The following is a 17,878-nucleotide window of genomic DNA, read 5'->3' as shown; positions in this document are numbered from 1 at the left end:
ATGAAAATTGCTTTTGCTGTTTTTGGTCAGTGATGTTTGAAATGTGTGTTCTTTTGTATTTGCGGACGATGAGTAACATTTGCAATGGCGAGTAATGGTTTTGCAGTTCCTAGCCAGTGACATTTTCAACGGTGAGTAATATTTTCTACCGTACATCTTAGTTATTTTCAGTACGCAACAGCGATCTATTTTTTCGGGGCATTTTGCTATTTTTATATAGAGTTTCTTACGTCATCACGCTGGCTCTTACGTCACACTCGGGCCGCTGTGGGCGAGGTGCGCAGGCGCAGACAGCCAGCTGCCCGGTTGCCGTGGAGTCTTGGGGCCGGTGTTCACTGTGATCCCGGCGACCGCGCTCTTGGCTCGGGATCGACGGCAATTTGGCCGGAGTAGCTTGGACACGCCAGGCCAGGCGAGGCGCCGGTAAGTTTGCGGGCAGTGGCGGGATGGTTGTTGGGTACCAGAGAGGGAGCTTGGGCCTCGGTGTTGTTTACCAATCCATCCGCCTGCCCGAAAGTTTCGGACGGCCGCTGCCTGCCATTGTCGGCGGCGTAAGGGTGAGAGGGATACCGGTGCTAATGGCAACCAAGCGGCATGATGGGGTTAAGTTTGGAGGGTACACTGGCCGGATCATGAGTTGGATGAGGGAGGGAGAGAGGTCGGCAGCGGCAAGTTGCTTTTGAGTGAGCTTTCATGGAACTTGGAGTGGGCGTATTCAAAGGCTTGAATTCCTGGTACCGCATACCTTCCAATTCCCTGACACGGAGAATAAGTAGTTCCTCCTTTCAAGGGCATCCTGTTTCTAAACAATGTTGTTGATTTTGTTTTTGTTTTGAGCCCTTGTTGTTCGTTAACTAGATCTCTTCCTTCCCAGTAGGTGTTTTGATGCAAGGGAAACGATGGTACAGAAATATCAGTCGCCCGTCAGGGTTTACAAACATCCTTTTGAACTTGTTATGACAGTGAGTAGAAACATTTCAGTTTCATGTTTTTCTAGACCGACGGCAAATATAATTATGCCCACGCACGTTACGTGGTAAATAATTGACACAATCGTGTGCTATTTAGGTCTGCGCTATTTTGGACGTAACTTAGTTTCCTGCACTAGATTAACAGTTTTTATTTTAGCTCCTTGTCAAAATATATGCACAAATAGTTTTGCTGTCTAACTCCAATACAGTACTTTGCTGAAAGTATGCCAGAAAATCAAGGAATTGTACTTAATAAAACGAAGGATTCTTTGGCTATGTTGATCTATATATAAAAAAAATCCGTGGTCTCTGAAATGTAACGATTCTGGATGGAAGCTTAAACCAAATTGTCTTTGTGTTACAGACATTTGATGGAATATATGTACAACTAATTCATAATAACATTTCTGAGCCAGAAACATACATGCATGCTTTCCTGATTTTTGAATTAAAATTCAAGTAAGCTTGCAAAAGTGATTCTTCAGGCAATTACATAATTCAATCTGTCTGGGCTGCAAGGAGCATTGAAATCTAATAAGGATTTTCATAGACAATGTCTTTTATCAAAGGCAGGTGATATTTTTTAAGATATAGTTTGCAGTTCAAAACCTACCCTTGTTAAAATTAGTATATTTGCTACAAAATATGTTCCAGTTTTAAAGTATGAAAGCTTAGGTTTGTACAGTGTTGATAACTTGAATTATTGGCAACTTTAAAGCAGAGAGTAAAGTAAGTATTTTGAGTGAATGTTGAAAAAGAGATTAATAAGTGAAGTAAGCAGCTTTCTTGAAGGATTTTGTCTCAAATGCTAGAATTCAACATTTTAATAGTATTTTGTGAGCAAAATATCTTAGATGTCCATATTCATTTGGATCTTATCTACTATGTGGTGATTAAAACAAAATATACAATGATTAAATCACTTTCTTTCAGATAACTATGGAATTATGTTAGTAGCCTTTATAGAAACTTTCTTGTATGTTGATACAAAGAGATGGCTATTATTTCAACTTAGTTTAGTTGGGATTTAAACTGGTGAAAAGAATCTGCAAGGAAACCAATGATTTGACAGTTTTCCCTTAATATAGTGTAGTGATTAGAGTGTTATTTTTTCCAGTGTTCTAATTCTGTCTGCCTGGTGTAACAGAATCCTGGTTCTTCACTGAATAACCGTTATGTTACAATGCAGCTGTCCTTGTGTCCCTTAGGAGAATATTCTTTCAGGTTGATGATTTTAGCTGGATTGTTCCAGATTCTGTTATTTATTTTAGTAGCTATTTTTGCTGCACTGTCATACAGCAGTTGCACTTGGTTCAGTTTTTATTATTTTATGATGTTAGGTGCACAGCCTATTTTGTAGAATTTCAGATTTTACATTAAAAAGATATATGTATTTGCAGGTTTCTATTTAAATAGATTTGTCCTGTTAAGTTTTTGGGTAAAAATATAAGATTTGCAAATTACAGAACATTGCTTAATTTTGTGTTACATGAATTTTTTTTTACATTAAGTCTCTTTCTCTTGGTAGAATAGTCTTGTGTCAAGAACACAATGCAAGTTGGCAAAATTTGTGTACTCTGTTTCTCATCACATTATGATTGCAGCAGTGGATGTTATACTGATCTTAAAATATAACAGAAAATTATGACATTTTTAATGGTAGTAATTAGGAAAGTCATCTGGTCCTCGGAGGAATTGGCTATGCAATGCCAATAACATATTGTTTTTTCACATTTAAATGGTTATGTACTTTTGTTAAATTATATATTTTCAAATGAGTAATGATCTGAAAATGTTTTAAAACATGTTAATTTTCATCTCCAGTCTATGTAAGGGAGCATTTCATGACAGTGGGCACCAATATTTTGTTTGTTGTACATACTAATTTATTTAACTAAATACAGGGGTTTAGATTTAATGGCATTTATGGGGGCTAACAGGATATGGATTCCCTTATTCCACTCTGTATCTTCATTTGTAAGTATCAGTTGGGTCAATTCATTTGCCCAAGTTATCCACATTACTACGATAACTACATTTTTAAAGCTATATGCCTTGAGACGTTCTGAGGTTGTGAATAGCCTTGTTGCCTCATACAAATGCGGAAGTAAGAGAAATTTGTTCCCAGCAATCTCTGTTGCACCTTGGGTGCCTTTTTTTTTTTAGAAAGGAGCCTTTTCTTGCAATCTCACAGACCTCCACCCTTCAAAATTTTAAGCAGCACTTGCAAAAGGAATGCTTTCATTTTTCAGGGATGTGACAGTTATTTGCACCTAGCTGTGTTCTCATTTTAGTTAAACTGGATGGTTAGAGGAAGGGGATCATATTTCCAGCATTTAATTGAGTTCAAGGCTGAATTTCTCTCAGGGGTTCATCTGTGACTTAGAAATCCGCTCTCTAAGAGTTATAGCAGGATGTAAACCACAAGCCATGCTATCTTTACTGACGTGCAGTTTAGACTGTAATCTCATTGTCATATAAGCATTAAAATAAACTCATTAAATTTGAGCATGAGCTGTTTTAAAAATAGAAGTTTAACATTTATGCCTTTTTGTATTTTATGTACCTTAATAAGAATGCATTAATGCCCATTATTTATCAACAATAACCAAAGAACACACAATGGAGAGAAAAGTAGAATAGGTTATCTTTGTGTATGTTTTTTATATATTCCGTCTGAATAGGAAGATGGCATTCTTAATGTCTGCATGTCTCAGGAAATTAAAGTCTAAATACTTTTGAAATGTAGTTGTAATGGGCAGCTAGGATTTCTTGAATATCATGGCTATGCAGGGTATGTGAGTGATGCTTGACGTTGAAATGTCTGTTTTTGAGGAAGAGATTCTGTGAAGATTAAGCATGATTGTTGTAAAATCAAACTTATTTGTTAGTATGTCATGAACAATAACTTTTGATTAACTTGTATCAGTTTTTATTCTGGTTTTTGATTTGTTAGTGTGTAACCCTGTACAGGCAGATGGAAGAGAGACTCATATAGTCAAGTATGTTGATTGTTGATTTTGTCGATGATGATAGAAACCTGTTCAGGAAAGCTTATAAAGTGGAAAAGCCATTGTATTGGGGCAGGTCATCTCTCTCAACCTCAGAAGCCCTATTCCAGTTTTTATGAGTGATTGTCACAACTGGAGACCTCCTTGGTTGCAGTAGGCAGCCATGACATTTTCTGTGCCTTACCATGTCCTTCACTGTCCGCGGAGAGCTGCGGAACTGCCTTCCTGGCCATTAGATCTCACTGACAATCTCATCTGTCCAGTCCACCGATGCTGACTTTGCATGCTGGGATAGGTATGTCCCATAGTCAAGTATGCTGAATATCTAAAGCTAATAACTGGAGATCATTGGCAAGTGATTTGTAATAATGTATTTTAAGGTGTTTTATTTTACAGTAGTTCCTTGTGGCTAAAAGGTTATACCAGATTTAGATTGATGGTCCACAGAAGTAATACTATCTATATTTGCAAAATTTGTAAGATTAATTGAAGTCAGTACAGTAGTAGAATATTGGTTTGATTTAGAGCTACGCTTTATTGAATGGCAGTATTTTTAAACAAAGTACTATAATCTGGGGTCTATTTAATTATTAGCAGTATAATAGTGTTGGGGATTAATGCTTAACATATTGATTTTGAAAGTGTGAAAGTTTTCTGCACCTGCAAATTATAGTCTGGCTAATCTTGAAAATTGAAAATTAACATTAAAACTTGCCAGTTAATTGCAGCAGACACATGGTTCTTGCTTTGGCATGACATTTTGTTCCACTCTCTGGTGCATTGGTTTCTATAGAGGTGTGGTTTATTGAATTAGAGTGCAAACCTGTCTGTGTATAGATGCCATTAGTATATCACTTAGAGTCATAGTTGATGACAGTTATGGATCCCTGTGATTGCCAGATTAGCTAATTCATTGTAGTTCACAAGTAGAATATTATACTATTCTTTTTTTTAATCACATCTTTATGAAAGTTCAAGATGTGATACAAAAGAGTCAGTGAGGGTTCAGTAAGAAAAAAATGGGGATAAAACAATGATAATATAAACTTATCAGCCAATGTTTATATTTCAACATTCATGGCATAATTGTATAAGGGACAGTTCATTTTCAGCAGAGGAGTTCAAGTGAATTTATGTGTCCATTTGGGTACAGGTATTACAACTTCATTTTTCTGAAGTAGTTCCAATAATCTTAACTATTTAAATAAAAGGGTGTTTGTGTGGCTGACTGGTTTAAAACCTGTTCAGCAAAACCCATTTAGTTTTTCTAGCCCATTAACTAGTTATTTAAGTTGAATATTTTACTGTCTTCTGATCTGCATTTTTTTTATCAGCAACTACATGAATGTATTGTCAGCTAATAAAAACAGCTGCACATTGTGTGACAACTGTTTATAAAGTTCAGTCACTTTCTGCTCTGTGGTAGGATTGCTGACTAAGCTTTATCCTTAAGCAGTTTTTGTTAGCTAAAAGGAATTTTTCTAAATATTGCACAAGGCAATTCAACTCCTACAGCTTAATGGCTCCATTTACAGTTGACATGCAGTTTGTAAATCTTAATCCTGTTAGTATCAAAAATGCACCAGTTAGAGCTATCTAGAGAGAGTTGGCAGCGCTTAGACAAAAAAGGCTGTGTTAATTGTATTGCAGTAACAATGCAGTGTTAAGGAACTTAAGGAAATATTTTTAACTCATTACATTGAGAAGTCTTACAGTTTTGCTACATGCTTCTTATCTGAAGTTACAGCTTTCAGAATGGAGATTACAGATTGATAGCAAATGAATATTATTTCAAAGTTCAAAGCAAAGTTGTGAAAAGTTATGTTGCCATATACTACCTTGACATTTGCTTTCTCAAAAGAAAGAAATACGTTAAAAATTTTACCAAAAACTATACATGACAAATGCCAATGTGCAGAAGAAGACAAACTGTGCAAATAAAAACAATACTGAGAGCATGAGTTGGAAAGAGTTCTTGAAAGTAAGTATTTAGGTCGAAGAATCAGTTCAAAATAGTGGTGAATTTAACTATCCGCAGCGGTTCAAGAGCCACATCATTGTTGGATAATAACCGTTCTTGAGCCTGGAGGTGAGGCCTTGGGCTTCTGTACCTCTTGCATTCAGGTAGTAGTGAGAAGAGGGCAGACCTGGTTGGTGGGGGTCTTTGATTTATCTGCCTTTACGTGGTAGCTTTCCATGATGGGGAGGGTTTTGCTTGTTTCTGGGCTGTTTTGACCACTTCCTATAGGCGTTGTTTGTACCTTGGCATTGGGAATGTTATTTTGATATACTGTGTGTTTTGAATCTGCTAATTTGAATCTTGTGGTTACCTAACACCTCTTAGCTGTGTGTTTTGACAGAATCCCAAAGTGGATTGACTGAGACAAATACAGGCATTTGAGAAGAAATTATGAACCGATTTTAGTTGGGAAGTCCCTATTATAACAAATAGGATTATTTCCTCATTTAATTAAGAAGAATTTAGAAAAATAAGCTAATTTGTTTCCCCAAATAGAAATAAATTACAAATCTCCCCTCCCCCGAAACAATCCCTTTTTAGTTTTAATTTCATTTGAGTTGCGTACTCTGATGTGTTGTCTCATTCTCTAAATTTAAATACGTTAAAGGCCTTACAGTCGCCTTGTGTTAGTGGTTTGCCGCATCACATCTGTTGCAAAACCATATTATGATGTAAAGGAAATCAGGTCAGGAAATACACAGTGCATTTTCTGAGCATAATACAAGCTGAATATGCAAAGTATTCTGACACAGTTTCTATATGTCTGCTGTTTTTATATAAAGATAGGATTAAGCTATTCAGGTTAGATAACTAGTAATGAGTTCAGGTTTTACTTCACTTGCCACCAAATTCCATTGGCATATTTGAAAGATACTTTACTAAATCAATTTAAATAGTTAAAGCATTCAGTGGAAGAGTTGTACTGGATAAAGAGCTGTGGACAAATTGGTTTCCTTGTAAAGAAAATTAGGCAGGATATAATTTGTAACTGATTTTCTATTGCCTCTTTGTGTACTGGCAGAGTTGACATCTTCAGAATTGCTTATCTAGTAATCTGGACACAATAATGTTCTGTGGGGGCAGCAGTCTGGCACTGATAGAATTGTACTTACAAGATTTAATTTCTTTCTGTTTAATTCCTGTTTTTTTTCCTGAGTTAATTTTGTTTTACATCTTTATTTTTCCCTTGGTGTTAAGTGCCAAGTAATTTAATCTCAGTAAATGCTAGAATATGTGCTTCAGTGTTCGGTCTTTTTATCCTCTAATATGGTCAACTGCCTGACCTTTAATGTATGTTTTCTCTTGTGATATGACTTCTGTGAACAGCTCCTAACGGTGGGGAATTTAATCTGTTTGGAGCTAGAGAATTGTATTGCAGCTTGTGCAGCATTCCTCACAACTAAGGGATGTCAGTAGTTTGGGAATGGTCCGCTTTTCATATTAATCAACATACTCTCCTGCTATTTCTTTCCCTTTTCCCTCGCTGTGCCTCACTGTACTTTGCCATCTGATGGCAGTGCTGTTTGAAAGTGCAATTCCCATGATGTGGAATTAAATTCAACTGTCATGTAATATTTGATGATCTTAATGTGCTCTAAAGCATTGCTGAGCTCCAAGATTTTTGGAAATAAAATTCACATCCAATTGGTAAAAGGAAAAGTGCTCCAACATATTGTAAATAATGACATTTCATGATCCTCTGCTTAAATTACAATGATGCACTTAGCTGAATAATTTCAGAAAAAAGCAGGTGAGGTAAATATGAGGTGAAGTGGGATAAGTTTAAACACCTGGGTTGTGCATGTAATATTTTTATATAACAGTTCTGCAACTCACTGCCTTCAATGTACCAAAAGACTTGATAGTTTACAAAATATTTACTATTTTTGCAATGTCAGCATTTTTTTGTCTACTCAAGCAGGTACTTAACTGATTTTTTCATTACTTTGATATAAAACATTTGGATTCTGTTCCATATTTTGTGAATGAAGCTGTTTTTATGGACCTTGATTTTGAGGTAGCTTGGTGTATATCACAGGTTTTAAATCTTTGGACTGCATGTTGATGCTTAACAGACAGAAAATGCTCAGAATATCAAGTAGGTTAGGCTGTGGGAATAGAAACAAAGTTGACATTTCAGGTTGAAGACTGTCTGTACTTGGACCTGGAATGTTAGTTCTGGTTTGCTTACTACTGATTTAGTCTGACTTGCAAAGCATTTCCATCGATTTCTGTTTTTATTTTAAATTATAACCAGTTTTTTTTTAATCACTGACTATGTGTTGTGAGTGGAGAGGGGCTAGAACAGTGGGCAAAGCACCTATCTTTGAGGTGTTCCTGTGTTGATTGTTAGCAAGGAGGAGACATTATTACCGATCCACACAGACTGGCACTGACTTTTAAGTCAAGCATTTGCAGTACTTTTTTATTTTCACTTAATCTTTATGCTACAGCTTTATATTGTAGATAATTATTGAGTAGTTTCAGAATATTGTTGTAGATTGGTAATACAACTGCTTCTAATTGGTAATTGCTTTATTATTGTCAAATGTACCGAGACACAATGAAAATCATTTGTTTGCATGCCATCTAAACAGTCATTTCATACGTAAGTGCGTCAAGGGAGTACAAAAAGAAAGCAGTAGAATGCAGAGTAGAGTGTTGCATTTACAGAGCAAGTGCAGTTCAGGTAATGAAGTGGTAGATTGAGAGATAAATAGTGTACCTTTATTGTGTAAGAGGTCCATTTAAGAATCTTATAACAAGGAATAGAATCTTTCCCTGAGCCTCTTGGTACGTATCATCGAAAATTTGTTATCTTCTGCCTGATGGAAGGCAGAAGAAGAGAGAATGATGGGGTTGGGAGGGGTTCTTAATTATGTAGACTGCTTTCCTTAGACAGAGGGAAGTGTAGATGGATTCAATGCAGCCTGGTTCGCAGGATAGACTGGGCTGCTTTCGCAACTGTTTGCAATTCTTGAGTCTTGAGCAGAGCAGTTGCCATACCAACCTGTGATGCATGCAAATGCAATGCTTTCTATGTTGCATCTTTAAAAATAGTGAGGGTTGAATTTCCTCCTACTGGGGGGAGAGAGAGATGCTGGTGTGCTTTCTTGGCCATAGCATCCACGTGGTTGGACCATCAAAAGTTGTTGGCAACATTTACACCTAAGATCTTAAACTCTTAACTATTTACTTCACAGCATAATTGATTGAGATGGGTGTGTACCCTGCCCCGCTTCCTGAAGTCTTTAATGGTCAAAATTCCATAATAGTGCAGGTCGGTGGGACTAGGTGAGAGTAAGAGTTCGGCATGGACTAGAAGGGCCGAGATGGCCTGTTTCCGTGCTGTAATTGTTGTATGGTTATATACAAATCCTTACTAAACACATTGCTATCTTAAATATGTGGCTTGCAATGTATTTGAATTGAATTGTGTTAAGTCTTCTGGAACTGAAAATAATTGGATTGGCAGCTGTTAAGAATAAAACTTTAATAAAGCCTTAAGGCAGCAGTATAATATTAGCACTAGTTATTTTTGAAAGAGCTAGCTGAATGTGCTATAAAACTTCATCACGGAGCACCTAAGGGAAAATGCAACGTTTCTTTGGGTTTAGCTGTGTCTCTTCTACTTTCAATAGAAATGTATATTTTTTAAATTGAGATGCCATATGTAGAACTAAAACTGCAGATACATCACAAAAGTGTGCTTTTCTTGAATACATGCTGCTAAATCTGATCAGGTTTTACTTGGAGACTTGCCAAAAAATTATTTTATTCACCCCTTAATTTATGCAAGGTGTTTAAATTGTTTAATCATGATGTTTAAATTGAAAACATTGTTTTGTAGCAGTTAATCTCTTAATTTCATTTAAATTATTAACTTCTAATAAAATACAAGTGTTTCTGTTTTCATATCTATTATTGTTGGCCTCTGACATGAATAGTAGATCGGATTTCTGGGACCTAGAGCATGATGTTAGATGGGGTAGCCCCCACAGATCAAATAATTGGAGAAAAAACAGCAGATGCTGGAACTCAAACAAAAACAGGCACGCTCAAGTTGGGCAACATCCATGGAGAGAGAAGCAAAGTGAAAGATTTCAATCAGGAACCAGTCATCGAAAATGTAAAAGTCGGAATACACGCTTTCTTTAAATTGCAGAAAGGAGTGCTGTGGAAGAAAAAAGCAGGCAATGTCAATGAAACCTTGCAGAGCCAAGTTGTCAAAGTAACCATAGTATTGGCAGTTATTCCCATTGTTCTTGTCTCTTCACAAATTAAAACATGTTTCTCCAGGTTGTAGTAGTCTGGCAGTCTTTACCTTGCTGAGGCTCAGTGACAATTGTCTGACGTCTCCTCTTACTTGCCCTTAGAACAAGTTCCCACTAAGGAACACTAGGCTATTGTCTCCCACAACGTCACTGTCTCTATTAACTCTAGGGATCTCTCATCTACTGCAACCAACCTCATAGTTCCTGCATTCCGCACCTCCCGTTTCTACCTCCTGCCCAAGATCCACAAACCTGCCTGTCCAGGTTGTTTCTGCCCCACTGAACTCATATTTGCATACCTTGACTCAGTTTTATTCCCCACCTCCCTCCGGTTCCCTGGCTCAGAGCATCTTATTTTTCACTAAGGGTATCCAGTCGCTATACACCTCCATCCCTCACCAGGAAGGCTTCGGAGCTCCTCGTTTCATTCTGGGCAGTAGACCCAACAAGTTCCCCGTTCCCCGTCCAACACCATTCTCCTCTGTCTGGCAGAATTTGTTCTCACTCTCAATAATTTCTCATTCATCTCCTCCCATTTTCTTGAAATAACAAATGTAGCCATGGGCACTCGCATGGGTCCCAGCTATGCCTGCCTTTTTGTCGGCTACGTGGAACAATCTATGTTTCAAACCTACACTGGTGTCACCCTTCAACTTTTCCTGTGCTACATCAACGACTGCACTGGTATTGCTTCCTGAACCCATGCGGAGCTCGTCGACTTCATCAACTTTGCCTCCAGCTTTCACCCTGCCCTCATATTTACCTGGACCATTTCCGACACCTCCCTCCCCTTTCTCGATCTCTTTATCTCTGTCTCTGGTGTCAGCTCGTCTACTGATGTTGATTATGCACCCACTAACTTTCACAGCTACCTCTTTCCATCCTGTTTGTAAAAATGTCATCCCCTTTTCTCAATTCCCCTGTCTCCGCCACATCTACTCTTAGGGTGAGGCTTTTTAATCCATAATGAAGTGGATGTCCTTCTCCTTCAAAGAAAGGGGCTTCCCTTCCTCCACCATCAATGCTGCCCTCAACCGCATCTCTTCCATTTTGTGCACGTCTGTGCTCACCCCATTCTCCTGCCACCCCACCAACAATAGAGTTCCTCTTGTCCTCACCTACCACCCCACCAGCCTCCTCGTCCAGCACATAATTCTCCGTAACTTCCACCATCTCCAAAGCGATCCCACCACTAAGCACATCTTTCCATTTTGGCTGCCTATATAATCTGGTATATTGTTTGGCTATGATTTTTGTACAGGTGATCCCTCCCCCCCCCCCCAACCCATGGCTAGTCAGCTAACAGAAATTTGCCCTTGAGTAATTCCCACATCTCTACTCAAAAATTTGAGGAATAAAATACAAACATGACATTCTCCAGATGCTAGAAATCCAGAGTAATGCACACAAAATGGTGGAGGAACTCAGCAGGAACACCATCTAAGGAAAGAAATAAAGAGCTGATGTTTCAGATCAAGACCCTTAATCAGGAGTTATGGAATAAAATTCATTCTTACTGAATTCTAGGTGGATGGAAAATAAATAAACAATTTTCTTCGACTGAAAATTGCAATACAGATTGTTTTCCAATTCCTCCTTCCTTTTATAATGCAGGGGTTGCCTTTATGTGAAAGTGTAATCACTGTGGTATGGTGTGCTTGCCATTGCTCCTCTCCCACTGCTCCATGATAACATTTGTATAGATGGTATTATGATAATCAGAAAAGTATTTCTAATAATTGAGTGAAAGCAAAGCAGCAAATGCAATTGAAATAATACTGAATGTTCAGACGCTTATAAAGTAAGGTTGTAGACTTAAAATGGAGAGGGGTGTTTCGTGAAACATTTATTGTATCCTTCCCCAAATTAAATTGTTTGTAATTGTTATATATGTCCTCTTGGGGATATTGTGGTTGTCTCAGAAAAACCTACGTTCTGTGGCTTTGTCTTAGTTAACAAAACCGATCTACTTCTGATTGATTAAATAGCAAATCACATATTACGGTGTAGAACGTAACCTTTCAGCATATTGTCCAAGCCAACTCTATGCAAGATCAATCTAGCCAGTTTCACTCCTTTATCCTCCTGTAGTGTTTTTGCTTTGAAATATTTATCCTGTTTCTTTTGAAGGCATGATCGAATCTGCCTTCATTACTCTCTTGGTAAAGTATTTCACATTGAGATCAACTGCTGTCCTTGGTGGGGGTGGGGGTGGGGACAGGGTAAGTGATAGAAGTATGTTTTAAGGGAATATTTTCTCTATGTCAATTGATTCTTTTGTCATTTGCTTTTACATCATGCCCTCTGGTATTTCCCCCATAGTTGTTGGATCAGTTTAATCTACTTTGAAAGAAACTTTATGATTTTTTTTTTAAAGGTCTCCTATCAGGTCTTTTTCAGCCACTGCTAATCAAAGCAGATATATTATCATTGACAAGTTGTGGAATTTGTTATTTTGTGGTATTAATACAGTGGAAGCCATAAAAAATTGTTATACATCACCAGTGCAAAAGATGACTAATGAGGTAGTGTGATGGTGGATGAGAAGAAGCTGTTCTTAAAGCATAGAGTATGGGTCTTCAGGTTCCTTTACTACCTAGAAACAATGAAAGATCATATCCTGGATGATGAGGATCCTTGATGATGGATGCCATTTGAGGGTTTTGTCCGTGATGAAACTGGCCGAGACTATAACCTGCTGTATCCTTTTTGATCCTGCACATACCAGGCTGTGATGCAACCAGTTTGAATATTCTGTGCCGTACATCTGTAGAAATTTGCGAGAATCTTTGGTGACATACTAAATCTCCTCAAGTTCTTAATGAAGTAGAGCTGCTGGTGTGGTTTCTTTGTGATTGCATCAATGTATTGGGCCCAAGATGGATCCTCAGATAGTGACGGCCAGGAGCTTGAAACTGCTCGCTCTTTCCAACATTGACTCCTCACTGAGGTTTCATGTGTATCTTCATGATTTCCCCTTCCTGAAGTCCACAATTGTTTCCCTAAACAAGTTACACATCCTCATACATTTTATTCATGTAAATCCTTCATTTTTCTAAGACTGTCTTATTTTTCCTGAATCATAATAATGCACAGAATTCTGCACGGAAACTCTGTTGCAGCCTAATTGCAACAGAAGGTGGCAGTTATAATGAGTTTCTTGCTCATGTACTATATTCACAAAATACTAAAACCTAGAGTCTGGATTGTTTATAACTACCATCTTCACTTGTCTAGCTACTTTAAATAATTCATATGCAAGTATACAGGTTCCTTGGAAACGCATGTTGTTTTCATTTGCGGTTGAGGACTCAAATTTTCATTGGCTATCCTTGCTTTCTTTTGCATACTGATCCCTTTGCTCTTTGAAGCCAAGGGTGAATTTGCATTTGTTTCTCCCTATAAAAAGTAATAATTTTCAAATTTCTTTGTTAAATTTTCTCTTATTTCACTAGTCTCTTTTATCCTCCTCGCAGTTCATTTTGCTTTCATATTTTGTGCTGTCTACATATTTGGAATTTCCATTTGATATCAGAAAACTTGTATAATTCTTGTTCTCTGCAGACATCCACAAAAACAGAAGAGTATCCCAAAGAACATGTGACAATAAACGTGTTAGAACCCCAAAGGCCCCCCACTCCTCCCCTCCCACACACAAGCAGCAGCAAAGCAATGACCCTACCCCACCCCCACTTACACTTCATCAAAAAAAGCATCAGCATCCTCCACCCACCAAGCAAGCAATGGCAAAGCACTCAAGAAAGACCACGATGTGCAGTACAACAAAAATTAATCATTCACCTGACAATTTGACATACCAAGGTGTTTCAGCTTCCCCTTCCCGATGTAGTACTGTAGTAGAATTGGTAGTGTTCTCATTTGTTCTGTATTTCACTTAACTGCATAAATTGTTACTCAGTTAAGTGATAGTTTGTCTTTTTTATACATTTTTAATTATTTCCATCAAACTTTGGCTTAATTGGGTCAAAATGTACTGATCCCAATTAACTGGAATCCACGGTATTCCAGTTCAACTGCATTTCCCCTCCCTACTCTCATGTCTCAAAGCATGATTTTCTTCTAAGAGAAATATTCTGCTTTTCCTTACTTAGTCAGTTGAACCTTGGTGATGAGGGATCATGAGCAAATGTGGATTAAGCCTTTAGCAACTGGTTTTATCCTTGCACCATTTGAATGCAGGTGTAACATTTGGAAGTTTTCAGTCCTCTTCCTACGTGCTCATATGTACTGACATTTGGAAGACTATAATTCTGCTATTTTTTTTCACAGCAGACAAGGAGGCACCCCAGGTGATTTATCTGTTTTAAACTAATTATCCAGCTTCCTGTTCACCAGTTCTTAATCCATTCATTACTACAATTCTCTTGTTGATACCAACTGTATATTTTTTCTTTGGTAAGGTCTTATTGTAAGACATTCATTTAGTGCTTTATTCATGCTCCATGATTCCATCTGTTTTGATTTGATTCCTGATGTATTCCTGCTTTATTCCTACTGTCTGTTCATAATCACATGACATTGGTAAATTGTTTGATTCCTTTTCATGTTTGATTTTGATTTTTTTTTGTACTTTGCTTTCATTTTTTTGTTTTCTAATTGCCCAACTAAACTTCAAGAGCTTAATTCTGTATTGTGTCATCAACTTGGTATCTATTAAATATAATTTCTTGCTGCTGTACTTCATCTCTGATCATCTGGAGAGCTCCGGCTTTCAATATACTCCCTTTCTCTCGTACATACTTGGGCTCTATCTGATCATCTCTTTAAAGGCTTCCCATTGTTCAGTTACGGTTTTATTTACCCATCTTTGATTCTAGTTATTTGGGCCTGGTCTGTTCTTGTTACAAAAATAGTTGAATTTGAGAAGGGCCAATTTCAGTTAGATGTGATTTAGGAAGTGTTTCAGTTTTTTAAATAAATAAACCATCGGACACTTCACCTAAGCTTTTAAAATCCGTATCTTATGAAAGTGAAGCAATTGTTTTAGAGATGGTGTATGATGAGCTATTTTTAATAAAGATTTAAATAAGATTGGAAAATAGCTCATGTGAAAATGCTGTAAATTTATTTAATAGTTGTATGTAATTTATAATATACTTGGTTATATTATTCTTTATAAAAACTTATTCTTCTTGAAAGAGGCTTTAATTGATTCAGCTAAGTTATCTTCAGAATAGTCCATTTGGTTTAATCTTGAAATGTCTTTGCATTCATAATAGTAGAAAATGTTCCAGGTGTTAATGTTTGAAGCCAATCAAAAATAACTTATAATTCTAAAGGTGCCTTTTTTATGCTGCATTGACTTAGCACTTTACAATCTTAAAACAGTTAATTTCCCCACGAGTCTTAACAGTGGAGTCAGAATCTTGATTTTATATGTTTCATTTGCTCCACAAAAATATTTGCTCGTTCCCAGTTATTAAATTGTTTGTCTGATGCTTAACTACCAGACTGCATAAGCTAGAAAATGTTATTCATTCAGGCTGTCTTGTTTGGCTCAAGTTATTTCTTTTTAAATGACTCAAGACTGCAGATACTGGGATGAGCAAAAAAAAACGATAAACTGTTGGTGACCCTCTGAGTTCCTGCAGCAGTTTGTTTTTCTTATGTGTGTTTTAATACTGTACTCCGGGCTTGCGTTTTGTTTTTGGTGAACTGGTGCCTCGAATGCTTTAATCAAAGTACTATTGACTTTACAGAAATATGCTGTCTGGCAGAGTTTTCCAGTATATAATTCTGTTACACTAAACAAAGAAGCAATATCAACTCTATAGCCAACCTAATACAATATACACCATTAGAGTATAGATAAGATCAAATGCTCGTGATAATGTTGGAAGAAACTGCCAATGTAGGATGTTATTTGGAACTTGGACAAAATTGCTGTGGCTAGGAATTCTAAGTGGCATCAACTACCTATGGAGTCCAGCATAGAGATCTGTAAGTGGGAAGATAGGTTGAATACCCTTTATCTAAAATTCCAAAATCTGAAAACCTCTGAAATCTGTTTTTTTTTAAAGTATTGACATGACGACACAAATGGGAATCTTCCCAGGCCACAGCCAATTCTGAGAAGTGACCTCACATATGTATTGAGCAAGAGTCAATGAAAAATAGAAAAACACTGCATAAAGTGAAAAATGAGGATCTTGCTTGTGTTTTGTCAGCATTAGGGTGAACATATGCAACTTAATGGTATGCAGATCATGAAACGAGCAAAGATTACAGCAAACTGGAAATCGAAGGTAATTGTGAATATTCACCAGGCTGGTGGCAGAAATTTAAGAAAAGGCATGACATTAAATTTTTAAAGCACCTGCTGATCACAAAAATCTAGCACCAGAACAAGTCTACGATGCTGATTGTTTTTATATCTTACATAACAGCGTTACATTTTTAAAGCATTGGTGATAAAAATCTAACGCCAGAACAAGTCTACAATGCTGATTGTTTTTGTACTTTACATAAAATAATAGTAAAATACAAATACCGAGTACTGTAACCTCTTAAACAAAACGCAGCATCATAGGTGGAGATTGAAAACTTGTCATTGTTTGTTGTAGTTCAACAGTTGATTCTAATATTCAGGTGATCCCAAGCTATCTCATTATGTATTAAAAAATCCAATAATATTCAAAACACTTCCAGCCCCAAACATTTTGGATACGGGCCACTCAATCTGTATAACTAAGGGAAGAATATTAAAAAGTAAATGACTGTTGAAAATGCAGTTAGATTATTACAACTAGGGAACAGCTTTACGTATTATGCCAGGGCTGGAGAAAGCGTGGAAGAAATTTGATATGATATTGAGGCTGAGGGGTTTCAGCCATGTATGGAGATCGAAGAAACCAGATGGTCCCTATTCATTAGAGCAGGCCAATAGAAAGTCTAATGGACGTATTCAAATTAGTGAAATGAATGAAAATGAAAATTCACAAGGTATAAAAGTTGTCAAATTGGGGTGAGTTGAGTCCAATTTTTCAATGTAGGCAATGTATTGAGCCAAACAGACCAAAAAAAGATGATAATTTAAAATTATTTTGAATTTTAGCGGTGATACTCTAGCAAAGATTTGTATGTGACATTTTGAAGTGAGGTGAAACAAATTGAGAAATTTATTGGATAGGGAAAGGACCTTCAGCATTAGAGGAATAAAAGGCAAAAGCAAGTGAATTCAAACCTTTATAAGGCAGGTGAAGTATTGTGCTAATGGCTGTTATGAACTAAAAATGCGCTGTGAAAGGGTACTGCTATAAATTAAATAGTAATATTCAAAAGAGAAGTAGATTGATTATTTAAGTATGGATATAATCAGGAGAATTTCCTACCATCTGCCCACTTAGGTATTTTAGTAATTTTGGGATAGTTCTAATCAGGTCCTTGAGCAAGGCACTTAACCACACATTGCTCTGGTGTCTGTGCGTGGAGTGGCGCCCCACACAGACTTCCAATCTGTGCCTTGTAAGGCATGAAAATGTCTGACGCAGGCCTCTCATGGTCTGTGTCGACGTTCCCTCCCTCAAATCAGGTCATATCTCTCACCTGCCTGTGCTCCAAGAAAGTTAAACCCAGATAATC

At 37.1% G+C, this 17,878-nt stretch overlaps 1 protein-coding gene across 4 annotated transcripts in view; it reads left to right on the top strand.

The window, feature by feature from the left end:
* The first annotated feature begins 276 nt into the window (after positions 1-276).
* The window catches only part of LOC134360244 (SEC14-like protein 1), a 64,070-nt gene continuing 46,468 nt past the window's right edge, over positions 277-17,878 (top strand). For 3 of the 4 annotated variants that reach the window (XM_063074364.1, XM_063074362.1, XM_063074365.1), the window contains exons 1-2: positions 277-423; positions 875-962. In XM_063074364.1, the coding sequence (XP_062930434.1) occupies positions 900-962 (63 nt within the window). In that variant the 5' untranslated portion in view covers positions 277-423; positions 875-899. The remainder of the gene's footprint in view (positions 424-874; positions 963-17,878) is intronic. The other variant, XM_063074363.1, reaches the window with a different exon arrangement.

Source organism: Mobula hypostoma, chromosome 22, assembly GCF_963921235.1.
Source record: "Mobula hypostoma chromosome 22, sMobHyp1.1, whole genome shotgun sequence".
NCBI lineage: Eukaryota > Metazoa > Chordata > Chondrichthyes > Myliobatiformes > Myliobatidae > Mobula > Mobula hypostoma.
Note: the sequence above shows the minus strand (reverse complement) of the source record. Positions and strands in the feature narration are given on the sequence as shown.